Genomic DNA, 27,267 nt, shown 5'->3' with positions numbered 1-27,267 from the left:
TTATAATCTTCACTGATCCCCTGTGCCCTCTGATCTCTCTCTCTAATTTATAACTTATTCTGAAGTTCTTTTTTCTGTCTTAAATACCTTATACAATAGATGCTTATTAAGCCAACCATTGCATTTTTGGGATCCATGTGTTCTTGCACTGAAGCAGCCGTGGCTGCGATGGGGAGACATTAAAACTGTTCAGCAGTGACTATTTTAAGATACGAATCCTTTGAGAACTAGGAAGAGTTAGCAAGTGTGGAAGATGGGGGTGGATGGCTATTGATTGCAGAAGAGAAATGGTAGTAGGATACACCAAGCTCCTTTTTCACCCCTCCCTCACTTTAAGGTTATAACACAATTGCATTTCCCCTCTCCTTCCATATCTCCCATATGCCCTTCCCAGTCTCTTTCAAATTCATGGCCTCTTCTTTCCACTAATTGCTATTTCATGCACACACACACACACACACACACACACACACACACACACACACACACACATCTATCTATCTGCTATCTATCTATCTATCTATCTATCTATCTATCTATCTATCTATCATCTATTTATCTACCTATCTATTATCTATCTATCTATCTATCTATCTATCTATCTATCTATCTATCTATCTATCTTTCTATCTATCTGGTCCTAAATAACCTGCTCAGTTCATAGAACTTCAGTTGTATGTATGTTTTCAAGACTAACCATTTGATACTGGACAACAATTCAGTATGTTTTTCTCTGGGGAAAACCACCTCTCCTGCCTCCCACTTTCCTGTTTCTTATGGTTATTTGTGTAAGGTTGAAGCCTCAAAGCCTTGCGGAGTTTTCTTGTCCATTTTGGCATATAGTCACCCATGCCCAGCTCCTGCCCAGGCAATCATATTGGTGAGATTTTATGGGTGCAAACTCTCTGATCTTCACACTCTTACAATCTTTCCGATCCTTCTTTTGAAATGTTCCCTGAACTAGAGTTGTAGGAGTGTTTTGTAGATGTACCCATTGTTCTTGGAGAAGAATCTACAACACTTACTTTACTAAACCAGCATAATCCCTAGTAACAACCTATAAAATTTTGTCCTTATATACACAGTTAAGTACAGTCTTTATCCCTCATCAAGCAAATTTTGCCACATATTGAAATGTGTAGTAAGAGGTCACTAGTTCATTTCCCGGCTCCCCTGGCCAGAAATAATCAGACAAAAACTATATTCTTTGCAATACTCTTTGGCCAATAGCTTAAGCATATTGCTAGCTAGCTCTTACATCTAGAACTAACCCATTCCCATTATTTTATATTTTACGACAAGGCTCATGGCCTATCTGCAAAATTCCAGCTGGCAGCTTGCATCTTTCCCCTTTGGTGGCTCCATGGCAGCTCCTTGACTCCACCTACTCTCTCTCTCTATAGATCTCTTCCACTCTGGCTATATTCTGTTAAGCCATTGGCTGAAAGCAGCTTCTTTATTCATTAACCAATAAAAGCAACACATAGACAGAAGGACTTCCCACACGGGAAACCAGTACAGAAAATCACAACCAATCTAAATGCAGAGTTTTAGAGACATGTTCTTTCTTAAAATGAGGGTTTCACCCATTCAGAGATCTGTTTGAGTGCAGAGAGGGTGGCAAAAGTAGGCGTCAGAGGTGGACGTTACAGAATGGGGACTATGGAATGTGAGATACTACTTTTGAAAATGTAAGAAAGTTTCAGGCCTCCATTGGATTCCTGAGACTAGATCATCCTTGGAATGTGGGTCCTGAAGACTAGGTCTGAAGATGTCTGACTACGGGTCTGGGAAAACAGTAATGAATCTCATCTGAGAGTCTGAATGAGAGGGTCTAAATGAACTAAGGATTACAGCAACAGAGATGAGCAGGAGAGCAAGAACATTAGAAGGAATGTAAAATTTAGGATGTACTAAAGTTAGAGCCCATGGGGAAGCACTTTGAGAAGACAAGTGCTGGGAGCTTCCCTGGTACTCCTAATATAACTAGGAGGCAGGAGTTTTGCTCTTTATGGTAGACATGAAAAAGATGCTCAAATTGGGATGTGGGTAGATGAATGCTCTTATGGCTCTGTACTATGTGAAGCTTCTTGGACAGAAGCAATGAGTGTGGATCACAGGAAAAGGGTCTAACCAAGGCATATCAACTTGGGATAAAGGAGTTATGAACATATAAAGCAAGTTCTTCTGTATTTCCTTGATAGGCATAGTCTCCTACCGGAAAGAACACAGTGTGAAGTCTAAACTACATAACCTCTTAATAATTGTATTTTAAGATTCCGTTAATAAAATAATGAATGGATGAAGAAAACCTGTTATGGGATAGTAAAAGTACCAAACACAATCATAGTTTGTGTGAGTGTATGTGTACACAAATAATTGCACGTGTCACCTCTTTAAGTAACTGTCCGAGATACGGAGATGGTGGTGGCGGGGTATAATGGCTTCAGAGTGTAGGTTTGGTGTGTGTATGTGTTTTACTTGATGACAACATTAATGCATTTGACACCCAATGGGACATTTCCTTTTAAAAAGGACTATGCCTTTTGGTCTCTCTTACAAAATGTTCCGTTTGCTAGAGAGAGAAAGATTGACTTAGATTTTATGATTATACTGGAGTATAATAATATTCTGAAAAATGGAGTTTTTATTCCATTTTTTGCAAGGTTTAATCCATTTGCACACAAACACCTTTAAATCGCAGTCAAATAAGTCACCAATTATTCTCTTGCTGCATGCAAGCCAGTCGGTAAAAGCTAGAAAAGGACACACATCCTGTCAGGATGACAAGCCACCAAGATATGCCTATCAAGTGAAGATGAGGCAAGGGAATTACATTTTGTTGGCTTGTGGGCACTTAAGGCAATGCTAACTTTCACTTCGGTTTATTTTTTTTTAACGTAGGAACCAGTTCTGTATTTTAACCCTGGTCTGCTTTATAACTCTCTTTACCCTTGACCTTTCTTTGATCTTGTTCAATCAGCGTCGGACTTGGTGCTCCGTGAAAAAGTTCCTAGGACTTGGGCAACCCTGGCCCAGCCAGGTGACCGAGACTGGGTGGGGACCCGCAGAGTTTTGTGGGCGCGGAGCCTCTCGCATACCAATCTCCTCCCACCACCATCGCTCCGCCGGGAGGCGGAGAGGGCAGCAAACTTCGCTCCAATCCGCTGCTGCCCTCCCCAGGGTCCCCCTGCTGGGCGACTCGCCCGCTGTGGACTGGAGTTGGTGGAACTTTGCTGATAAACTGCTCCTGAGAGTTGGGGAGGGAAGCTCCCCGCCTCCCCACATTCCGGCTCTCCTTCCCCCGCCTCCCGGTCCTCGCCCAGCCACCCGCGCTGGTGATAGGACGAGCCCCGGGTGTGCATTGTGTGTATGCAAAGCATCGTCGGGCTCTTGGGGCAGCTCGAGCGGTGGCTCGGCTGCTGCTGCGGCTGTGACTGGCGCTGCGGTACTTGCTGCTGCCACTGGTGCCGCCGCCAGAGACTGAGTCCAACGCTGTCATGCTCCTGCCGCGGGGCGGGCGGCAGCGTCGTCCCGTCGCTATATAAGCGCAAGTGGAGGGGGCACCCGGAGGGGCTGAAAATGAAGGTGCCCGCGCATGGGCCGCAGCTGATTGCCAACCCCTCCCGAGCTCGCTCCCGGCGTGGAGCCCGAGGCCGCCGAGGACCCGCCTTCACAGCAGTAGTAGCAGGAGCAGCAACGCGGACAGCAACTGCGGCGGCGGTGGCGGTGGCGCCCCTCGCGCCAGCGCGTAGAACCGCGGCGACTCCGGGGCCGCCGCTGGCCCCGCTGCCATGAGTTGTGCGGAGGTGATGTATCACCCCCAGCCGTATGGAGCGCCCCAGTATCTGCCCAACCCCGTGGCAGCTGCAACCTGCCCCACAGCCTGCTATCATCCGGCGCCCCAACCTGGCCAGCAGGTGAGTCACCGGCCAGGCAGCCTTCCGGGGGCGGGGACGAGGGGCACCCGGTATCGGTGTGGGGCTTTAGCCCTGTCCGGCCGGGACCCGAGGCACGGAGGATGCTCTGGGACCTGTGGGGAGCCACAGAAAGAAAAAGATAGAAGGGCAGACCTGCGGGTGGCAGGACCAGGATGCCAGGAGAGGCAATAACTGGCCGGGGGCTTCATTGAGCTGTGTCACCTGGACTCAGAGGCTGTCGCTCCTAGCTGATCTGGTCCTTAGGACTCAGTTCTTTGAAGCTCACCAAAGACATCTGTTTTAGGACTGCGTGAGTAAACTTTTAACCCGACTACTTTGTTTTCTGGGAAAAGGGGAAGTGTACCGCTAAGGTAGCAGAAGTTACCTGAACAGTGAGCTCATGAAATTTTCTTTCTGAGACTTTTAGGGTGGATCTCTGGTCTGATAGAAGACACACTGAGTGTTTTTAGAATTTATCCATTGCGTTTCTCACCGGGACTGTGATTTAGATGGCGTGGTTGCCCAAAAGGCTCTTCATTCATTCCCCAACAAAGCACGGGGCTTGTCGTTGTCCATCAGCGGACCGGACCTGTGTTTCTCGGTCCAGAGGTAGCTTTGAGTATCCTCATTCCCGGGCTCCACCCAGAGAGGACATTTAAATTGTCAGTAAAAAGGACCTGGCATCTAAGAGATGACAAGAAAGAGTAGACACTGGAAACGTGACTCCAGGGAACCTTGAATGGTACTCTTCGGCCACATAGCAAGCGCACCAAAATTTAGTTAGCACTACCCTAAGAACAGTAAACCGTGTGAGTGTGTGTGTGTGTGTGTGTGTGGCCAGGTACTGTACTGAAACAGAGGCCTTCCTGGACTACAGGGATTAGAGTAGGCTAATTTCATTCATACTTAAAAATAAGCTAGATATAGTTAGAAAAATAAGGATTTACAGAATTTATTGACTTGTTTTCATTTCTTAGGGACTGTTTGTTTTATTCTGGCCTTCAGGGTTTGGTCCTTGGAGGAATCTGACCTTTGAATTCCTAGTTTTCCTTTGCCTATGTCCCTTTTCTACATGTACAGGGCTACTTGTTGAGAGAGAGACATTACTCTATGTTTAAAATGTAGGGGCTGTCAAATTCAGCTAACTCTGAAAGGGCACAAATTCGGGACTTACTGCTAAACAGTCCATCTTAATGAAGACCAAGAGGAGACATGCGAGAAGAGCCCACTTTTTTGCTAATATTAATTAATTTATTTACTTTAACATTTGACAACTTTACCATTTCAACCAAATGATCTTTGATGGGAGAGATGGACAAGCAGTTTTTTATTATTATTTTGTGGTCACGGGTGACAAATGAAAACATTGAGGCTGCTCACATTTTCTTTGACATAAACAAAATAGTGCTATTGTAGATTCAAGGGAGGCAAAGAGACTTTGGGTATTACTAACAGCCATTGCTCCATCGCTGAGGCAGTGGAGGCCTTCAATTCTCAGTTGGAATGTGGATGAGCAACAGACCGAGATGTTTTTAAATATTCAGGAAGATAACTTTCTCTTCTGAAAAAGTCAGGAATAGGAGAAGTTGTGAATAAGGTTGCCTCTTATGAAATTATAAAATAAATTCCACTAAAATAGGAGTCTGTTGTAGAGGTCAGCATTGTAATACACTTTCTGGGGGAAAAATCAAAGGCTGTTTTAGACAAATTGAAAGCTAGTTTTCACTGAGAACCAGTTCCAAGCACCTTATCTTATTTTGTGATAGCCTTAAGTTTCAACCCCAAATTCCATCCCTTTGGTAAAACTATCAACAAGTTGACAAATAAATTAAAAATAAAACACCAGAAGAGTCTAAACTGTCTGCGTTAAGAAGTCACACAATGCCCGGCTTCTGCTATAGTCTGAACTTCTCTAGACGTCTTTTAAGTAGACGTTTGTTGAGTTTACTGTAAGGGTTTAGTTGAGAGGTGTATATAGGAACTTTCATAATTCTTTGGCTATTTGGCTTATTTGATGTTTAAATTTTTCTTCAGCAAACAAACTACTTGACTCTTATTGGCTAATGGACCAGAGAAAGCCGACAGTGCCGCTACTGTTCGTTCACTGTCGGAGTTTATTTTGATGACCTATATTTCCTATTGGAAGAAAGAATAAGTCAGGAAATTCTTATCAGCCTGACAACATTTTTAGACTACGCAGTGCGTGGGTGAAGTGGGACTAATATTGACTTGGCTCTAATGCAGTCATCTGAGAATACATATTTTGGTTGTTTTTGCATTCCATAAGGTTTTATCATTATTATCCATGAAGGTTGTTTTCTCCGTACTTGGGATTTGACCCCTAATAGCATCTCGCTTGGGAGACAAAAATGAGGACTACAACTCTTACTGTATGAAAACAAAAAACAAAACAAAAACAAAAACAAACAACACCTGATTCATTGAGGAGGAAAAGCAAAAACAGGAAAAAATGACAGTGTAATCTATAAAACATAATGGTCATTCATGAAGTAAGTGTTGGGAATGAGGTTGTTGATATTTTATGCCATTTGTGTACCGAATTGCCTTTATGTATCTCTTAGTTGCTCTCTCTTTTCAAAACTGGGTATCTAAAGTTCTTGTATGTTGGTTTTTACTCCTCTCTGGAAGGAAAGGGAATCAAATGCAGAGTCTCACCTGTGCTGTGCAAGCAGTAGACACTAAACTACATATACCCTACCCCATTAGTATATCAAAATAGTTCGCTATGATTGATCTTGAGCTCGGTAAATTTCCCCTTTCTGAAAACTCCTTTTAGAAGCGAAAGAAATTTATTTTCAATCCATATGAATTACCATCTTTCCCTCTAAATCGGAAAGCTTTAAGTTTAGGTTTTTTGATTGAACCCATTGTAGGTGTAGGGAGGTAGGAGTTGAGGGTTTTAAAAGCCTAATAATCTGCATATATCTGCTGCCCTACAGTGTGTTACCCCGTTTAAACCAATCCAGCCCATCTGCAAATGTCTGAGGATTAAATTTATGATCCTTGGCCTTAATTCCTAGAAACTGTGGGCTGGACTTGAGTCTTCCAGTGAACTTTACAAAGCCGGAACTTTGTGAGCGATTCTGAGCAGCCTAGCCCCAGCCTAACCATCTCTCCATAGCCTCCAGACAGCCCTCCTCCATATCTCCCTGGGAGAAGCCTTGACTCAGTCTCAGCACATGCTCTTAGGCTGATGACACTGCAAAACGTGAGCAGAAAGGAATGTGCTTGTATTCTAGCAGTGACAGTAGGAAACAGCACAAAGTTTCGAAATACGTGTCAGGAAAAATCGAGGGCAGCGATCTGAAATCACAGATTCCCTTCATACTCAGTGGACTTCTCATCTTAAAGGCAGACAGTGTGTTGCCTAAATCCTCTCCCATATTAAGAATGCTAAATCAGGCTACCCTTAAAGTCTGGCTTTCAGAAGAAATGACAAACACAGAGAGCAGTAGATGAATTTCCACTTTTATATAGATTTTTTTTAATGTTCATTTTCAGCTTCCTGTAAGTGAGAACATGTTTACTCTCTTTTCTTCAAGGATAGCAGCTGGGCAAAAATGCTCAGAGGACATCTCTGTGAAAAAAGAAAACAGTTCCTTTGGGAGCCAAAACTCCAGTAATGTTTGAAAGGAGGTTTTCAAACTCATTGTCTGTCTTCTGCCACCTTGGTTAAGTTACAAAATAACTCTGAGATTCTGTTTCTCAGATGGAAAAAATCCTAGAGGGTGGGGAACATATTGCAAATGGGAAATTTCAGGCCCTTAGGGTTGAAATTCCAGGCTAAAATTTTCATGCTCGTTGGTAACAGAGTCAGAACCAGTAGCTCTCATTTCCTAGAGTAACATCCTCCTACCATTCATGAAATGTCCCATGCATTTCCCCTCTTATTGCACAACAGGTTAATTTTTTGTCTTTAGTACCCCAATCAACTTTTTTGATAAAGAAGATTAATATGCAGTGGATTCTTTGGCCTTGGAGCTTGATATTCTTTCCAAGTCCTTGGTAGTGTACTTTTTAAAGTTTAGAAATGTCAAAGCCTTTTTGTAAACCATTGTATTTTGCTAATGAGTTTTCCTCTCCATGTTACATACTTTTTAACGAAATTGTGTACCCACTTAACAAAGAACTTTGGTTTATTTAAAGTAAAATACAACCAGTGGCATTAACTATCATGTTAATGTGCCTCAGTTTTATTGGCAATCAAACATAGCAATAGATTCATTCAGAGGTAAGAATTCAATTTTAACCCAAATAGCTTCATTACACAGTCAAATTATTTAAGGCTTAGGATTTTTTTTTTTGTAACTGTAAGCAAGGACTTAAGTATATTTGTAAGGATTTATACATGACTTCTTTGAAAAGGAGCAGCCTCTATAATTCCATGATACACAAATTAACTTGACAGCAAAGCCTTAGAAGCTTAAGTTGTCTGGAGTTTCATGTTCCTAGTAATTTCTCAGCAAAAAGAGTCAGAGAGAGAAATAATTAAGCTTTAAAGTAACCAAAGTATTGACAGAGCAAAATGATTCAGAATGAAGATTACAGAGACACCGGAGAGGGTGGAATGGAAAGCCACAAAGTCACACACACTGAACATGTATTCACCTACAAGTCAACCACTAAGTATTGCTAGAAATCTAATAAAAATGTATTTGCCCAGTATGCAAGAAGCACCGTTTTACCCAGAGTTTGGTAGATTCTCCACAATGCTTGAAGCGGTGTGGGAAGGTCTCACATAAAGGGAAGTGGTGTTCAGAGAGGGAGCCCTGCTCCTTTGCTTCACATCTCTTGCCAGTGCTGCAGGTGAGACACTAAACTAACCCTGTCGGACCATCTGTGCAAAGAGAATTTACCAAGAGATAAAAGCAATTATGCACGTGATGCCTTGGGCAGGTCCTGAAATAAAATTGTCAGGTAGAGGACTGTCATTCCAAAATGTGGTGCCGAGCTGAATCTCATCCCCACAGGGCCTGTTTCTAATGAGTTTCTTGATTTTTTAAATCCCAGAATGCATACAACCAGAAATAGAGTTAATAACAAAAAGAGTATTGTCTCTAGAAGATGATTCTTAGTATTGCCATTTCAAAAACTAGTACTCTGTAGTAGATGATATCATCTGGGACATGACTGTGCTCTGAATTTTTTAAAGCACACCTCTTTAAACAGCTGGTTTTGTGCTTTGGCGACTCATTTAGGCAGACCCCAAAAGTGCCTTGAACTACTAGACCCACACAGCTGCTGTTAGATAAACTCATAAATGCCTTATTTGTGGATAGTTCAGTGGATTCTAGATTTATGCCAGTAATTTACAAGTATAGTCTGAATAGGGGAAACTCAACTATTTTCTACCTGTTTCCCAAAATTAATAGAAAGAGATGATGACCCAAACTCAACAGGTGTGTTTCTTCTTCCATCTATATCGTTTGTGTGTGTGTGTGTGTGTGTGTGTGTGTGTGTGAATTCCAGATCACTTTTCCTTGAGAGTTAGAGGAGGGCTACAAAGATGTATTCTTTTCTTGTTTATGTGACTATAGATAAATGAAGCACCATAGCTAATTCCTGGGAGCTTAGCTAGGTGACAGCTGGAAACAAATGAGATTTCCATGGTTTGTAGATTTTGTGTTTTGGCTAGTATCTTGTAAAATCAGAAGAGGTAGCCAATATAGAAAAAAAATAAATAAACAAGTGTGAATATTGTCTAAAGATTCAACATGCTGTTGATTAGAATATACATTCTAATTATATGCACATGTGTTTATTATGAGACCTATAGACTGATCAAGTCAGAATTCCCCATCTTCATAGTGGCAGCTAAGGTTCCCCAGGTTCGGTTACTTGCTCAGACTTCTGGAATTACTGTTGGTCAAGTCATCTTTGTCCTTTTGGTTTCTAGCGTTGTTTTGCTAAGTGAACCTCCATAGAAAGCTGAAAACAATTCATAGCTAGCCTAATGTTGCTACTTTGCTTGTCTTATTTTCAAATTGTGGAGTACTAGATACTTGCAAAAATAATACAGTTTACCACAGGGATAAACCACAGTGACAGTTTCTATTGCTTTGCTAGCAAGGCTTTTCCAACTATGTCAGATTCAGCTCTGGCCCCAGCATAGCGAAGTGTTTGCAAAGTTACTGACACAATGTAAGAATGAATGAACGAACGAATGAATGACAATAATTGTAATCGAGATTATATCCTAAGCCTAGTTAAAAGTTTGTACAAATATAGGCGAAATTTTACATCAGAAACTTCTTTCATTCAAAGTAGTTGCTTTGAGAAAGAGCACATTCCCTAATGATGTGATCACAGTTTAAAATATTTTGGGAATGCAAATTTTGAAATTGCTTCTAAGCCTGTGGCACATTTTTTTTTTTTTGAACATCGTAAAAACTAGAAAATTTTCATTCTTAGAGTGGGTAGGTTAGATTTTTGATAATGGCTAGATTTATTTGGGGCTTTGGAGTCCAATTTCTATCAGGTTGAATAATAATGTTTTTGGATCGTTCTTTCCTGCTATGAAGAAAATAATTGAAAAAGAAAATAAGCAAATACAACAAACACAGAATCCTGAAGTATGACTGACAGTTCCTTATTGGCTGACTCTGTTCATATTTCCAAAATAGGATTTCCAGAAAAACTGGAAACAAGTGTAGCATAAATCTATCCTAAGAGATGGTCTATATAAAAATAGACATTAATTGTCATCTAGAAAAAATATATTAAAGTCATTGTATTATTTAGTAACTATATCTCTGATTTCTAAGTTAAAATTATTTTTCCTTTCTGTTATCAGGAATCAAACTTAGGGGATCCTGACTCCTAGGCAGATGCTCTATCTAGTTACATCTCCAGCTTACTGATGTGTTTAATTCTAGTTTCTTAATGTTGCAAAAAAACTGTAGGCTATCCTCGTCAACATGTGATGCCATATTGTTGGCTTCTATTTGTTTCTTCAGTCAGAATAACTATCTTATAGAAAACACTGGCATGATTTCTCAGAACATGCTGTATAGACAGACAGAAATTGATTCAGACCCCATGATCTTTACTAGTCAGGCAATTCTAGCCGTGGAAAGAAGTTTTTGTATTTGTAAATTGTGAGTAATCTGGGAAGTATTTGCACATTGAGAAACTAAGTAAAACAAAAGATAGATGGGGCATGAGATAGCTTAGCATCTAAAGGTACTTACATTACATTATGGCACACATTCATGAGAATACATACACATACAAACAAACACATACTTAGACCCACAAATGCACACACTTAGACCCACAAATGAAAAAAATCTTGCTTGAAAATTTTGATAAAGATAGAGAAGTTCTGTGGCATATTTTCTTTAAACCAATCAAGCCACATTTTCCCCGATGTTTCAATAAATTTCCGAGATATATTTAAAGATCTGTCTTAGAAGTAAATTGCTAAAATTGATAAAAGATCAGTGGGTTGGTCTTATGAAGTTAATGCTTTGGAAATAGACAAGTGTTTCTTTCTATAGATTCTAATCTTTCTTTTAAAACACAAAACACTTCACTTAGAGGAGATAGTCAATAGAATTTTACTTTCCAACCCCTTTTCTAAATATCCAGTGATTTCAGTGATTCATTAAAATAGTTTTGTTTCCTTAGGAAGAAACTTTCCACACATGCACAATAAGCACTTGGCATTTTGTGGCTTAAGCCTTGGGGACTTAGTGGTATTTGGCTCCTGACCTGGAAGTCTTTCTCCTGTCAGACAAAATCCTTCCCCTGCACATTCCTGTTGAAGTTTGTTTCTGTGTGCCTGATGGCAGGCTCTGAGGTGATCACTAGGGTTTACACTGCCTAAGCCAACTTTCCTTCCTTTTTCTACCCTTCTTTTTTGTAAGCGGACATCAACTCTGGCTTCTAACTCCCTCATTGTTTCACCAAACTGGAATCTTATTACCTGGGGAAAGTGGCGTCTACTGTGTAATGGCACTGAAACACTTGTGTATTACCTATACCAACTTGTAGTGTGCGTGTGTTATAAAAATGTGCATGTGTGTTAGCAGGATTGTTGATATACATGTGTGTAAATGGGTGTTTACATATATGCGCAAGTGCATGTTGACGCCAGATGTTGAATTTGCATGTCTTCCTCCATTTTCCCCCACCTAAATGGTGAGTTAGAAGCTATTGCATGAACCAGGGCTCATGTATTTGGTGTCTGGTAGCTCTAGGCCAGTCAGCTTGCTCCATGATCTTCTGTTACTGCCTCCTTGGTGCTGGGATTATAGGCGGGTTACTAAGCCTATCCAGTTTTTACATGGGTACTGGGAATCTGAATGCAGCTTTTTAGGCTTGCTTGGCAAATGTTTACTCACGGAACCATCTTTCTAGCCACAACTCGTTGTAACAATTCTCCACAATCTTGTAAGAAGAGTACAGATACTTAATAGATATTTGGATATAATCTAGGAACTGACTGCATTTTGAAAAATATACAAACTGGGTGACATTTTGATCTTGATTCTGCATATCTATGTTCTGACCCTTTGAGATTTCATCTCAACCTTAAGATTTATTTATATTCCCCCCCCCAAAAAAAAACATGTACCGCTAGGAGAAATGGCATACAAGAATAAAGACTAAGTGTGAATAGAAGATAGGTAACGTGCATGTGAGGACTATGTTTTAAGAAAAGGAATAAGGAATTGGTGTCAGAAAGTGGTTGGTGTTCAAGTCTGAGAGGCTGGGTGGTGTGATGGTATATATAAGCTGCATGATGTTTTAGTGATGTGTTTCTGTTCCCTTCCTGCTGTCACTGTTATTAAAGCACTTATGCACATTCAAGCTTGATAGTTTTATTAACTATCAGATCATTTGGACATTTTGAAATTCTTACTTTAACCAGGAATATCTTGAGGCTAAATATATGTTGAGAATGTCCAAATAGTTTCTCTACAGAGTATGAAAATTTGAGCAAAATATGGAGAGGAAGTCCAAGTAGAATTATAAACATTTTTGTGTCCTGTTGTTGATAAACCATAAGCTCACTTTTGATTGAGCTACAAGTATTCATAGTGTCAAAAGGGGATATTTTGTCATGCATGGTTATATAAGTAGAGACATGTTGTTTATGTATGAAATATAAAAATGGAGGGAATCGATTAAAGAATGTACCAATAAAAGAATGGTTTTGACAAATTAGACTATTGATGGTTCTTTTGACATAAGACTCAGTTTATTTCTTACTGCATGGCCTATGGATAAGTACTGGCTTTAAAATGTTAATTTATTTGTAGTTAGCCATTTCCTAGCTGGTAGAAAGAGCTCCCCTGAATTATGCAGCATTTACAGAGTTCTGCAACCTTAGATTGAAAAGCTATAGTTTAAATCCAGCTGCCAGCAGTTGATCTGGATATGGTTTCAGATTGCTATCACTTACCACAAAGCATTGTTTTGTTTATGTCATTTCATAGTTTTGCAATATTTTGCTTGGATTTGATTTAATTCATTTAAGAGGTAATTGCTGGTAAACTAGCAGTGATCTTTATTTGGGTAGTTAACATAATTTTAAAAATAAAGACATGGGAGAGGTGTGTGTAAAACACACACTCACAAACTGAGACTGTGAAGGACATTGATAGGAGAAGTTGTTCAGTTCCATGGAGGACAGTGAACTCTCTGAGCAGAGAAACTACTCTGTGCATGTTTTCATTTCCTTTGAAAGTGGTCTTCCAAATAAGCCAGCCTAGCAAGGACAGAGTTATGAGTAGCTATCACCATGTAGGTTTTCAGTAAATGTGCATGCCTCCAGAAAAATAGCACTGTGATTTGATCGGATAAATCATAGCATTTGTTTAATTTTATAATGAAATTTGAAACTAGAAGTCATTGAACTAAATTTCTGCATTTGCATAACCTATTGTAATGTTTTACTTTTGAATTCGTATTTGAACAAAACAGATCATAAGGAATATAGCCAGACAGCATTACAGCTACCTATTCATCAATAAGACACATGTATTCACATGGAATAAATTATCTACTCATAGGAAAATACAAACCACACTGACGTGAATTTTAAATCAAAATGCTACATATATGTTTGTAATTAGTATTTCCCAAGTAATGATTAGCCCCTCATTATATACCCATTTCAGAAACTAAAAACAATATATTTGTTGTTAGAAGAAAATGATTGAATAATTGAAGATGCACTTACTATTGGTGGTTATTGGTTTCCAAACTAGTGATTACATGAGAAACATAAAATCTGTTATATGTTGCCAACACATGCAAAACTACTGAGGGTTCTGGATTTATCTGCTTTTGCTATTCATGCTCATTCTGCCAATATGCATAATTTCCCCAGAAATAAGAAGAATGATAGAATAAGGAATTGACTTTCGCCCTAGGCTGTGCATATGGAATGTTTATGTGGCCACCAGGAGTGTATACTTATGCATCGCTTACAGTGAAGTTGCTGGTAATCGTTAGATCATCAATGTGCAGTGAAAATGTCAGGAAAGAATGACAGGCAGGTGTGAGAAGAACAACAACTAGCTACCAAATTTCCGTTTAGAAGAACAATATTGATCATAACTACTTGGGGACCTTTTTGCTATAGTCGATATTGTTTCCCTCCCTACAAATATGGTTGTCATGTACATCTACAGCTGCTTACTTTCTTATGCATTGTCTTTGTCAGTTATATAATTTATGACTGTTGGCAGCTTACTTAACTTCTCTGTTCCTTACTTTCTTTAAGATGCACACAGCAACACTAACCATGTAATAGGAATGTAAAAATCAACTCAGGTCATATATGTGAGGTTTTAGGAAAGGTTCTTGGATAATACATATTAATGATTATACTGTAGGCATGACCAAATTTTGAAATATTCAAAGATATCAAAGTCTTCTCCTTTTTATTTGAAGAGTTAATTCTTGCAATTATTTTGTTTTATTTTCAGTAAGCTACAATAAACTCTTTCTCCCCCTATGATAATAGTGGTGAGTGGAACATACGAAAAACGTGGTCCGTGTAAAATGGATCTTCACACAGCCTTACTCCGTCATTTCAGTTTGATTTCTGAGAAATGAGTTCAGTCCATCTGCCAAATCCTTTTATAAGATGGTACATTCCTGTTTTGATTTTAGTTTATTTCATTTATGAAAAGATTTTTTTTTTCTTCTCCACCCTGTCCTGGACAGTTCGTTCTCACGTCTCCTCCACTGCCCTAAAGTAGAATGTTACCGTACATTAAATCTTTAAATGTAAATAAAAATTGAGCATTAAAACGTCTGGAAGGAATCTGTTACTGTTTTTTTTTTTTTTAAAGTCATTCATTTATTATAGCTGAGTTTAAAACAAAAGCAAAAGGAAAAAAATAAAAATAAAAAAAGGAAAAAGCTGCCTGACATGCTGAAATCATACAATTTGATAATAATCCCCTTTCTTTGCCAAATTTGGAGTAACAGACTTTTTCTTAGTGTGGGAGGGAGGCAACTGGTTTGGGGAGGGAAAAGATGGAATACAGCAGATGACAGAGAATCAGTTTGCAAACATATGTTAATATTGAGATTCTTTTTTAAAAGTGAAAAGTTAACTAGTTAACGCTTTTCCACAGACTGTCTTTGATACTATGTTTTGTTTATTCTGTCCCAGAAGAAGTTAGCGGTATACAGCAAGATGCAGGACTCTCTGGAAGTCACGCTTCCCAGCAAACAAGAGGAGGAGGAGGAGGAGGAGGATGAGGATGAGGAGGAGGAGAAAGACCAGCCTGCCGAGATGGAGTACCTTAACTCTCGCTGTGTCCTTTTCACTTATTTCCAGGGAGACATTGGGTCAGTAGTGGATGAACACTTCTCAAGAGCTTTGGGCCAAGCCAGCACCTTGCATCCAGAATCTGCCATTTCAAAAAGCAAGATGGGGCTAACCCCCTTATGGCGAGGTAAGAATTCAAGAGCAGATGCCCTTCGGAGCAAGCTGTTTTGCAACTGCCTCTACCAGGCTCCAGCTGGAGGCTTGCCCCTGGAGAACGGATATCCACTTGCTTTTTAATTTTTAAGGACAGCAAGGAATTTCTTTCAGACAAACAGCTGGATCAGTTTTGTCACATGTGGAATGCAGGGTTGGAAAGGATGCACTCACACCCCTTAAATTCCTCATGGAAAAAGCAGTGATACAAGTGGCCCCAGTTTATAGTGGCCAGACAGAGCTCGAAGCTCCTTTCAGAAAGCCGCTGTGGCCCAGTGTGGCTCTCTAAATAAGAGGTGTGCCAAAAAACAGCTATAAAAAAAAAACAAAACTGTATTCTTGCTCACTCCAGTAGGTGTTGTGTGGTGGCATAGCTGAATTCTGATGCGGACCCAGTAACACAGACTTTGAAAGCTGCCTGTGTTCTCTGTGTGGCTTTCTTTTTACTGACTTGTTGTGAACCGTTTACAGGTTATGGTCCTCTCTCTGCTAGTATTTCAATGACTGAAGCCATTGTTTTACCTCAGTAAACAAAAAGTTTCAGACTGACTGGACTCTTCTTTATTTTCTTCTTTGAGGCAAGCACAGTGATCTGCTTGCTTCCATGTTTTAGTTTTAAAGTCAGTGGGCGAGTGACATGTTAGAACGGTGATTGTCAAGGCTTTAGAACGGTGATTGTCAAGGCTGGAGAGGAAAAGTAGTGTACACTCGGAAGACAGTTTCAGAGAAATGTGTTAGATACAAATGTTTTGTTCCAAACTCACCTGGCTCCAAGAAGCGTCTAGGAAAATGGTTGTAAACTGTGGGCCTCGCGAGAGAACCTTTTAGAAAGCAATTTTCTGGCCCCTCTCCCAAGCCCTGAGGAATGGGAAACTGGTGTGAGTTAATTTGTGTTTACCCAGCCCTGGCAGGGCTTAGAAGCAGGCTCAAGTTTGGGAATCAGTGACCTGGTGTCCTGGTTTGTGAGGACTCTAGAGTATGAATGTCTGCAGGAAGGTTGAGGGAAACACAGCAACAACTGTCCTGAGTAGTACCTGTGATGGAAGACCTTCCACATCATTGTCTCAGGAATGGCTCTGCTGCTGCAGGAGAGGACCTCAGCTGGCAGCACGGGCCTTATCTACAGACACAGGGTTCCTCTTCCTCCCCGTGCTTCATTTTGTCATTCTCTCCCTTTGGCCTTCCTTCCTCCTGTCCCTCATTCTTCTATTTTCTCTTTCTTTTCTTTCCCTCCTTTCTTTTTTCTTCCTTATTTCTCTTCCTTTTTAGCAAACGTATTCAATGTGAAGCAGGCATTGTAAGGGGCAATAGAATATGAACTGAAATAACAGAGGCATGCTTGAGGTCACCCACGTGACTTCTGCTTAATTGACAAGTACGTGCTGTGAATTTTGTATATGAACAGAGATCCCTTGAGAGTTCACAATGCTGACAGGAGGAGCCAATATCCTGTTTGATAGCTCAGGAGAAATTATGGGAATTCTTTGAAGAAAATTTTTGTGACTCAGATGGTTTTAGGTAAACAATTTGATGTACCAATAATTAATCACATCTGTACAATTAGTTCTGGGAGAGTAATGATACAGTGGGTCCTTCTTTCAGCAACTGGCATTTGTAATCCTGGGACGATTTTGTCTGGAAAGGAGAAAGGATACCAAATTACCTGAAGCATAAGGTCATCTATAGTGACTAAGCCAGAAGACTTTAGTGTGTACGTAACGACTCTAAAACAATTCAGCTGTCAGAGGAAAACTTGGATTCACTCTCTGATTTTTTTTTTTTTTTTAATTGAGACAGGGTTTCTCTGTAGCTTTGGAGCCTCTCTTGGAACTAGCTCTTGTAGACCAGGCTAACCTCGAACTCACAGAGATCCACCTACCTCTGTCTCCCGAGTGCTGGGATTAAAGGCCTACACCACCCCCGCCTGACTAGCTGTCTGAATTTTAAACAGAATGCAAGAATGGTAACCATGTTTTAATAGTTATTGGTAACCTTGCCTTGATATCATCTTAGATTTACCTTCCCATGTGTATGCTGACTTATTAGTTGATTTTGCCACAGATGTTTATTAAGGTTCTACTATGTGTTATGTAATTTTCAAGGTACTGGGCTCTATATTCATGGAGTGACTATTTATTTATTAAAAATTTCCACCTCCTCCCATCCTCCCATTTCCTTCCCACTCTCCCCACACCCCCTCCCCCTCGCTCTCTAGTCCTAAGAGAAGTCAGGGTGCCCTGCCCTGTGGGAAGTCCAAGGTGCACCCCCCCTCCATCCAGGTCTAGGCAGGTGTGCATCCAAACAGACAAGGCTCCCAAAAAGCCAGTACTTGCAGTAGAATCAAAATCCTGTGTCATTATCATTGACTTCTCAGCCCGCCCTCATTGTCAGCCACATTCAGAGAGTCCGGTTTGATCACATGCTCGTTCAGACCCAGTCCAGCTGGCCTTGGTGAGCTCCCATTAGATCAGTCCCACCATCTCCGTGGGTGGACGCACCCTTCGCAGTCCTGACTTCCTTGCTCATGTTTTCCCTACTTCTGCTCTTCATCTGGGCCTTGGGAGCTCAGTCCAGTGCTCCAATGTGGGTCTCTGTCTCTATCTCCATCCATCACCAGATGAAGGTTCTATGGTGATATGCAAGATATTAATCAGTGGGGTTATGGGAGACTGTTTTAATAGCTGAGACAAGTAAAAAAACAAGGACATTTAAGGTGTCATTTTACTGAAAGTGATAATGAATGCCTTCATAAAGATAATTACATTTGAACATAGACCTGAAGGAAATGAGGGCATTCCTCATGTGAATATTTCTGGGAAAAAATGATTTACACAGAAGGAATATCCAGTGCAACATCCCTAAGGGTGAGTGAGAAGGTAGCATGTTTACGTATGTGGAATAGTATGCCCACCCAATTTCTCATGTCTTTCTGTCTCTCCTCCCACCAAGTCTACAAATAGTGTGTCTCACATCAATTCCCTCAAAACTCAAGGTCACACTTTTATATATGAATACTCTAAGATAACCATAATTCAGTGATTAAAGGGTGGCATTATATGAATGAAGTTCATACTACATATCAAATATTTAAAAAATCTTCACAGAAGCATCTTTTATTAATCAGTCATATGAAGTTTTTGGAACAGTTTCTGTCATTCCCTTTTTCATTCTTGCCTCTCTCCTTCTCTCCCTCTCTCCTTCCCTCCCTCCTTTCCTTTCTTCCCTTTTTTCTACCTTCCTTTCTTCATCTGTATGTTATATGTTCTCTGACAAGCATGTCCATGTGTCTGCTGGTTCACAAGCCTGTGTACCTGCATGTGGAGGTCAGAGGTAGATGATTTTGGGTTCCCTGATTTGATAGATCAAATCAAGTTCTGCCTTATTCCTTTGTGACAAGATTACTGTCTAAAACTGGAGCTGGGCTGGCAGGCAGCAAGTCCAGCAGTCTTTCTGTCTGCACTACAATGCTGGGTTATAGGTGTCCATATTGATTGCAGTTTTGTTATTTAAAATTAAGGCATAGGATCAAGTAATTTTTGATATAAGGTCAGACAAAAAGGCATTGTTTACTTTCCATTTGTGAACTGAGTAGTTCCATTGTTGCTTCTAGTTTCAAACAAATCAACCCACAATACTTGATTAAAATACATGGGAAAGCCATAAAACGTTATTAAAGAAGAGACCTTCTTAAAGAGGAGGTATGATGAATGATATTCACATATTCTATAAAGAGAAATAGTCATAATATTAGTATTATTGATAAAACTACACAGGATTGGACAGTTCAATCTTTGGACTCTGGTCATTGCTTTATTCCTTGATGTTTGAAAAGTGGTGTTGGAGCAACAATTTAAAATCTTTGTGTGACCAGCTTCTCCAACAATAGCATATTCTCACTACTATTCCTATTTTAGGGTTATTAGAAAGACGTGTTGAAGAATATATAAATGATTTCATGCAGAGCTTGAACCAACAGAATCACCAAGGCAGATGCTTCTCTTTTCCTTAACTATTTCCACTTACTTGTGGATGGAAAACTGATGTAGAGTCTTTACCTAGAAACCTTGTTTTCTGAAAGCTCAGATTTTTAGCAGGAAGCAGTGTCTTCAAGATAGTGGGGACTCGAGACTATTGATAATGTTAATGGAGTCGTTAGGGAGTTTTGAAAGAAGCTGCTGGCCAACCCACCTGCATTAAGCACTCTGACTAATAACAGTTATTCCAGTCCTATTGACGTGCTACATAAGAACTTACAACTGGGTTATGTTTGAACAATCTATTTCCATAGTAAATTTTTAAACAAAGAGGGTGTATCTGCTAAGAGAAAAATAGGCATAATGAAATTCATATCTTCTTGATAGGGCTAGAAAATGGTTTTGGACAGGTGCATCTGTTAGAAAAAACAGTTAAGGGGAAGAATGCTTTGCACCTTGTTCTGGTACAATATATTGTGAATTATATCACACCTCACTTTGCATTTCAGTTAAGAACAAAACAAATCTGATTATCCACTTATTCCCATCTAGCATCTAGACTGAGACATCAGTTCCAGATACACGCATGCTTTATTTACAGAAAATGTGGGGTCAGTATGTGTGTGTGACTGCGTGTGACTTGCTCTCTGTGTGTTTGTGTGTGTAAGGAAGAGCAATGGTCAGGTAAGATGGAACATAATAGACCTCTGAATTAAAAGCGTGCCTCTCTGGCACTAATTGCCATTTATTTTTCTTGTACCTTCAAAATAAAAGAATCTGTCAGCTTGGGTCTGCTTGGGAACTCAGCCATGTGGGAGCAACCTCTCATTTCAGGCTTAGCAGACCCAAGGAGAAAGGCAAGAAAGGGCTATATCCTGAGGGAATAAAGATTCTGAGCAGACTCTCTAGGAGGCCCTCCAGGCTGCTGTTTCCAGGAAGTTAGAAAAGGCAGTGAGAGGAAAATGAGGCATGACTCACCTTATGATAGTGCCCCAAGGGTTAGATCTCATTGCAGTCCTGAGATGATTTTGAGCAATGCTGCAGCCAAGTAACTGGAGGACAATCTTTGGATGCCAAGACAATGCTTAATTTCTGGATGACAGAGATGTTCAAAGCACATTTCCTTCCTTTTCGGACTTGACAACTGGTTTTTATAGGAATTGGAAGAACCAGGGAATGGGCCTTCAAGAGTATCAAGAACCCTTTTTGTTAAGCATTGAGTTTAAATAGTATTCTTCCTTTTTTTTTTTTCTTCCTCTTCCTCCTCCTCTTCCTTTCTGAGGTAGGGGCTTGCTCCTCTGTCTGCCTTATCTGGTAGAGATTCCCAACCCAGATTGCCAGTGAACTTGCACACTCCTTCAGGCTCATTCAGACTCTACTTGAGGGCTAAATCACAAGCATGTGTCCCGATGCTCTAAATAGTTTTTTTCTTTATTGTGAATTTTAAAAGAAAATGTTATGTTGGACTCTAATACTTTTCATCTGTATTTACTCTCAGAATGAGTCAGCAGGAGATTACTAAAGATGACTTACGATAGCATTTCTTTGTCTTATTTTCGTTAGTATTGTCATTATTATCTAAAAAACTAAAATTTGAACCTTCCCTAAACTGTTTTACAGTTTTTGTTCTTGTTTCTCTCTCTCTTTCTTTTTTCTTTTCTTTCTTCTCTCTCTCTCTCTGTCCCTCTCTCTCTTTTTGTGTGTGAAGAATTGTTATAAAGTACCCCAGTACTATATACAATTTTAAAAGGAGTGCTTGGTCTCTATGATCTATGTTCAACTCCTCTTTCTCTTTGAAACATTTTTTTCCTAAAAGTCAGATGGTGAGATTACTGTTACGTTTCAAAGATGGTATTGGATAACATATCAATTTTGCCTTATCTTTCGTTTTTAGAAACAAATGTGTATGTGTTCCTAAAAGTGAACTCAATAAAAATCACATTTAGGTTTTTTTGTTGTTATTTTTATGTATGAGACTATCAGTGCTGGCACCATCTGAATGCCAATATTGCATGAATGTTGAATAATGGTACTCCAGAATCCCAATTGAGTCTTAATATTATGCAGTTTTGAATCATTTTTACTAACCTTAAAGGTAACATTGCATGGAAACAGCTCCTGCAGCTTTTCATCTGCTTTCTTATACACCAAATGTGGCTGTGATTAAGTACTCGCAAAGAGTCACATAATGAAAAAAATTTACATACATATGAAATAAGCAGGCTGGTTCTCCAGCACAGAGCACAGTGTAGCATCTGTTTCTTTGTGTCACATGTTTTTTTAAAGAAGCAAGATACCAAATAGAGATCCCGAAGCATAGATTTCTTCATGAGTATATTTTCCGTTCAATATTGTTTCACTTACTTGTAAAATGCTGCAGTGTTTGTTGAAAAGGGCTGCATAGATACCTACAAACTTTATATTAATCTCAGGAGACCCTATATAGACTGGGAAAATATTAAATTGCTTTTAATTTTATTTTTCGTTGAGGAATTTTAAAGAGCGGTTCAATTTTTATGGAGTGCCTTTAAAAAATATTTCATCTTTCAGTGATACTATGTTCACTCATCACACTATAGTGCTTCATAAATAGGACAATAATACTTTGGTAAGTGATGTTAATTATGAGAATTTGTGTGTGCATATATACAGTGTTTAATCAACTATGAAAATAAGAATGGTCCCATCTTGGTAAGCATCAAGAAGAAGATAGTGTAATACTATTTCTGTACTTTGGAGAGTTTCCTCAAGAGGTTCAATAAGAGAAATCTTATGAATCAGAGATTGTTAGTTTTCATATCCAGGTTCTGGTTGTATAAATTATGAGCAGATAGAAACTAAGAGATACAAATTATGAGCAGAATGGTACCATGGGAGGTGTGTCAGTAAAAAGGAAGATTTGTGGTTGGCAAGCTGCCCTATAGTGCCCATAAGGCCGATTTGTAAGCACTGTCTTTTAATCAGTGGTGATTGTCACGAAACAGTCATTTATGGAAGAGCTTACTGGGAGTGACTGAAGGCTTCAGCAACAGTTTCTATCCTTCCTGACTGAAGAGCATCATTTCACAGGTTTCTTCAAAGGTTCTGATTTCCATAGCAAAGCTGAGAAAGTGTGGGTTGCTTGCCACAGGATGAGGGGGTGATTCATGGCAACACTGGTGCAGATCTGAAGGCAAGAGAATAGATGTTCTTGTTTTAATAATGCCAAATCATTAAGGAACTTAGAGAAGATGCCAAATATGACAGAGATACACTGATTTGCTTAACGTCATGATACATGTTATAGTTTATTTAAATTTTTATACTGAGGCAATAAAATTGTGCTCATGTCCCAAAGATATAAGAAGTGATAAGCATGTTAGATTAAATATTTCTAACAATGAGCACCTTTTAGGATATCCTTTGTTCAATGGGAAAGTCTAAATTTTTTTATGTTGAAGCTGGCATAAAAATATCAATAATGCATATGCATAAGTAATGCCAATTGCAACCATATGTCCAACTTTAGCAGAAATAATCAATATAACAGAAAGAATGAAAAAATATTGAGCAAGATAATTGAAAGAGTATGAATTAAAATGCTTTATTATTTTTAATATAAAAAAGTGACAAAGAGACCAAGAAGTCCACTTATGGTTATGAGAAATGTATGTAATGAAAGTGAAGATCCACAGGGCAGAGCTCCCAAGGCTCCCTAGGAGGTTGCTTATAACAAAGTCCCTTTTAATCCTCTGATCAAGATGCCCACCCTCTTCTGAGTCCTTTGTATCTCCATTCTCCCTCCCATCTCTCTCTTTCACCAAATTTTGCTTATTGAATTTTATCCATTAAATGCTACTGATACTGGTGATATTGTTGTGTTTGGTGTACCTGTGTAGACTCTGAACTATGTTAGTATTTCGCCTGTTAGACCATCAGTCTAGAACTCTATCTCATCCCTTCATAAGTCTATTTCCTACTCAGCCATTCTAATTTGACATGGTTCTTACTTTTCCGGCGCATTTTGTGGGCTTGCTCTCGAAAATATTTGCAGGTCTTCCTCCCTTGTGCACCCAGTAACGTGATAAATAGTGACAGTGGTCTATAGGTTTCTGAATTTCTCTAGTCTAGTCCATGTATGTCACCTGTAAACATTAAGATGAGAGAGACAGTGAATTGAGGGAATTGATGGAGGGGGATGTTGCTTCTTCCTTCCTTGCCTGCAAGTGTGAGCTTTAGTTTCCCCGAAGTTTCTATTATGACCCAAAAAGTATAACTCAACCTGAGCCATGCTGGTTATCAATTCTAGAATATCTCCAAATCCAGGTAACCAGGTTGCAGTCATAATTGTTTCTGCCAGTGGTCATTATGAAGCCTACCATCCTTTGACTATTGAGGAAGGGTATCTTGTTTTGCAGGGTAGGCTTGTGCTTGCCAACACCTTAGTCTTTTACCCTGTCTCCATTTTCTTACTGGAATGGAGTGAGAATTCCATGAGCTCACAAGCAGCCTTCAGTCTGGTGTTGGACATCTGGCTACTCTCGTTAAATGTTAACCATTGTTATTTCCAAGACCACAGCATTCCTAGGTTTCCACAGAAGTTAAAAAGATAAAATTATTCTTTTAAATGATCAATGATTTGGTGGGAACAATTACATGTTATCTTGTTACCATTTCTAAATTTTTTCATTGAAATGTATGGTTAAATAAAAAATTGTGTTGTCGAATAAAAGATATGAGTGCAACTATTTCCAGTCTACACAAACACACATAATGGCACGAATATTCTTCACCAGAGAAATATATAGAATGTTGTTTAGAACTAAGAGCCACACGGTTCCAACAGGAAATGAAGCCTTTCAGTCATTACATTGAAGCAAAAACCTCGTCTCAAACTGAGATAGAGAAAGCCCCACAAAAGCAAATGCAGGGGGTCGCATTTTGAATCTTGCCTTATTGCCGGGACTTGGTACCCCAGAGGCTAAACCCGTATCAGCTCATTCTTCTTTGTAGACATAAAACATGCATAGTAATCCTCTTGATTGTAAAACATTACTGAACAAGCAAAAGCAAATATACAGCAGAACTGTATCTTATGTAAATAACGTGTTTTCTGTCTTCTCAGACAGCTCAGCTCTCTCAAGCCAGCGGAGTAATTTCCCAACTTCCTTTTGGACCAGCTCTTACCAGCCCCCACCTGCACCCTGTTTGGGGGGAGTTCATCCTGACTTCCAAGTCACTGCACCCCATGGCACCTTTACAACAGCAGACCCCAACTCTTGGCCAGGACATGGTCTGCATCAGACTGGCCCTGCCCCTCCCCCTACTGCATCCGAGTCCTGGCACTATCCTCTGGCATCTCAGGTGAGCCCATCCTACAGCCACATGCATGACATGTACATGCGGCATCACCATCCTCACACCCACATGCACCACCGCCACCACCATCACCACCACCACCCAGCTGCTGGTTCTGCTCTGGATCCCGCGTATGGGCCCCTGCTAATGCCATCAGTGCGTACTGCCAGGATTCCTGCTCCCCAGTGTGACATCACAAAGACAGATCCGACTACAGTCACCACTGCTACCTCAGCATGGGCCGGAGCCTTTCATGGGACAGTGGACATCATGCCAAGTGTGAGCTTTGATGCAGGTGAGTGAACAGATTTCCTCCTTTCTAGAAAAAGAAGAAAAAGTTAAGACAAAGGTTCTGGAAAATAGTTTTTGCAAAGTTTTCTCTTGAAGCTAATATGCTTGGAGAACAGAGGCATTTTGCAATAATTCCTGCATTCCTGTGGAAAGTAGAATGACTAGCTCATGAAATCTCTTCTAAGAAAGGACTCAGCATGTTTCTCGCCTCTCCTATCTGGGGAGTCTGTTACTTTGAACGGGATTTCTCATACCTTATGTTTACAAATAACTCAACCCTTCTTTAAATCTCCCATGACTCTGCACTCTGTACCATGTGTTCTGCCCGCCAGATTTCAGAGGTAGTGGTATGCTTCAGTTATGCACTGTGAAACAGATTGTCTTTTGGAATGTGGTCTACAGTCCAGACTTAAATAAATAGGGACCATATTTTAAGAGCAGACTTTTTTCTTTTCTCTCTTCCTTCCTTGTTCTTTGTTTTCTTTCTTCTTCCTTCCTGTTGTTATTCTCTCTGATTTAAGTAACACATGACTTCAATGAGTACTGTAAATTTATATTCAAAATGCTTAGAAATAGTCATGAAAATATTTTTTTGTAGAACACTAGTCTCTGGAGTTCACTAGTTGTGGAGATCATGGTATTAGCTTTCTCGTTTTCATTGTCCTATCCTCCTCAACCCTTTTTCATTTCCTGCTGAGTCTATGGTGAGGGCTGCGTGATAAACAGTGTTCCGTGGTGCTAAGCATTGCAGGCCACCTTTTGTCACAGAAGACAGACGCTTATGCTTTTCAGTATCTGGGGAAAGATATTGTTGGATCCTCAACATATTTGCAGCCACATTGAGCTGTGTGTCAGTTGGAAGCTTGCTCTGTTTCACGTCTTTGGCCTCTGTGGGGTCACACTAACAGTGCTCCTAACAGGCAGGGGATGACTTTTCCTTCTGTATATTTTGTCAATAAAGAGAAAATGGGCATGATTTCTTGTTGCTTTCTGTTTCAAATTCTCTGTTTACTTTTGCTTGCTTTTCTACTTGTGAAGTTGGGAATTAGTCTGGCACACACATTTTCCCCTTCAGAATTGTAGACTGAAAATGTCTCATCAAGATGAAAAGCCATGCTTTGTGCTTTTAGAAGCAGACAAAAGAAAGGTTTTGTTCACTAGGATATCTTGAGAAGATCACTTTTGGTTTATTAATCCATGATTTAATTTCATTTATTAATCATTTACTGTATGCTATTAGCATGTTTTCTTTGTATATGTATGCTGACATATTAACACATTTATATATTTATCTATATTTATATCATTATGTAATATATATGATAGCTTTCTCATGCTGCTATGTAGTGTTTTAAATTTCCCAAACAGATCTTTATATTTGATCCAAGAGAATTCTGAGCTAGAAGTTCTATGATTCCCTATACAGTAGTCAGAGTAACAGTGCTGTAAGCAAGCAAAATGATAAATGATGTTGCAATGATTAGTAATTTGGAAGGGAAGCTGTCTTTATTGAATGTACGAAAGGATTCTCATGGTCAGTGTGAGCTTAGTAATTAGATAGTAAAGAAGATCCATCTCTAGTCTACGTTTTCACCCAACTGGAAAAACAAAGCAACTCAGTAGAGTAAGATAAAACATTGGCATATTCATTTGAGTTCTAATCATCTGATTAGAACACTTTCCACAAATGGACTTTTTATTTTCTCAAGCTAAATTTATATCAACACCAGGAAAAATCTGTTTGGCCTATAGCTTAGGCTTATTACTAACTAGGTCT

At 39.7% G+C, this 27,267-nt stretch overlaps 1 protein-coding gene across 3 annotated transcripts in view; it reads left to right on the top strand.

Moving 5' to 3' along the window:
* The first annotated feature begins 3,407 nt into the window (after positions 1–3,407).
* Vgll3 (vestigial like family member 3) overlaps positions 3,408–27,267 on the top strand; it is a 40,616-nt gene continuing 16,756 nt past the window's right edge. The window contains exons 1-3 of one of the 3 annotated variants that reach the window (XM_057765868.1): positions 3,408–3,920; positions 15,745–15,862; positions 24,967–25,494. In XM_057765868.1, coding sequence (XP_057621851.1) covers positions 3,795–3,920; positions 15,745–15,862; positions 24,967–25,494 — 772 coding nt within the window. In that variant the 5' untranslated portion in view covers positions 3,408–3,794. Of the gene's footprint in view, positions 3,921–15,576; positions 15,863–24,966; positions 25,495–27,267 lie in introns of all 3 variants that reach the window. The other 2 variants (XM_057765867.1, XM_057765866.1) reach the window with 2 other exon arrangements.

The sequence above is a fragment of the Chionomys nivalis genome, chromosome 3, assembly GCF_950005125.1.
Source record: "Chionomys nivalis chromosome 3, mChiNiv1.1, whole genome shotgun sequence".
Classification (NCBI taxonomy): Eukaryota; Metazoa; Chordata; class Mammalia; order Rodentia; family Cricetidae; genus Chionomys; species Chionomys nivalis.
Note: the sequence above shows the minus strand (reverse complement) of the source record. Positions and strands in the feature narration are given on the sequence as shown.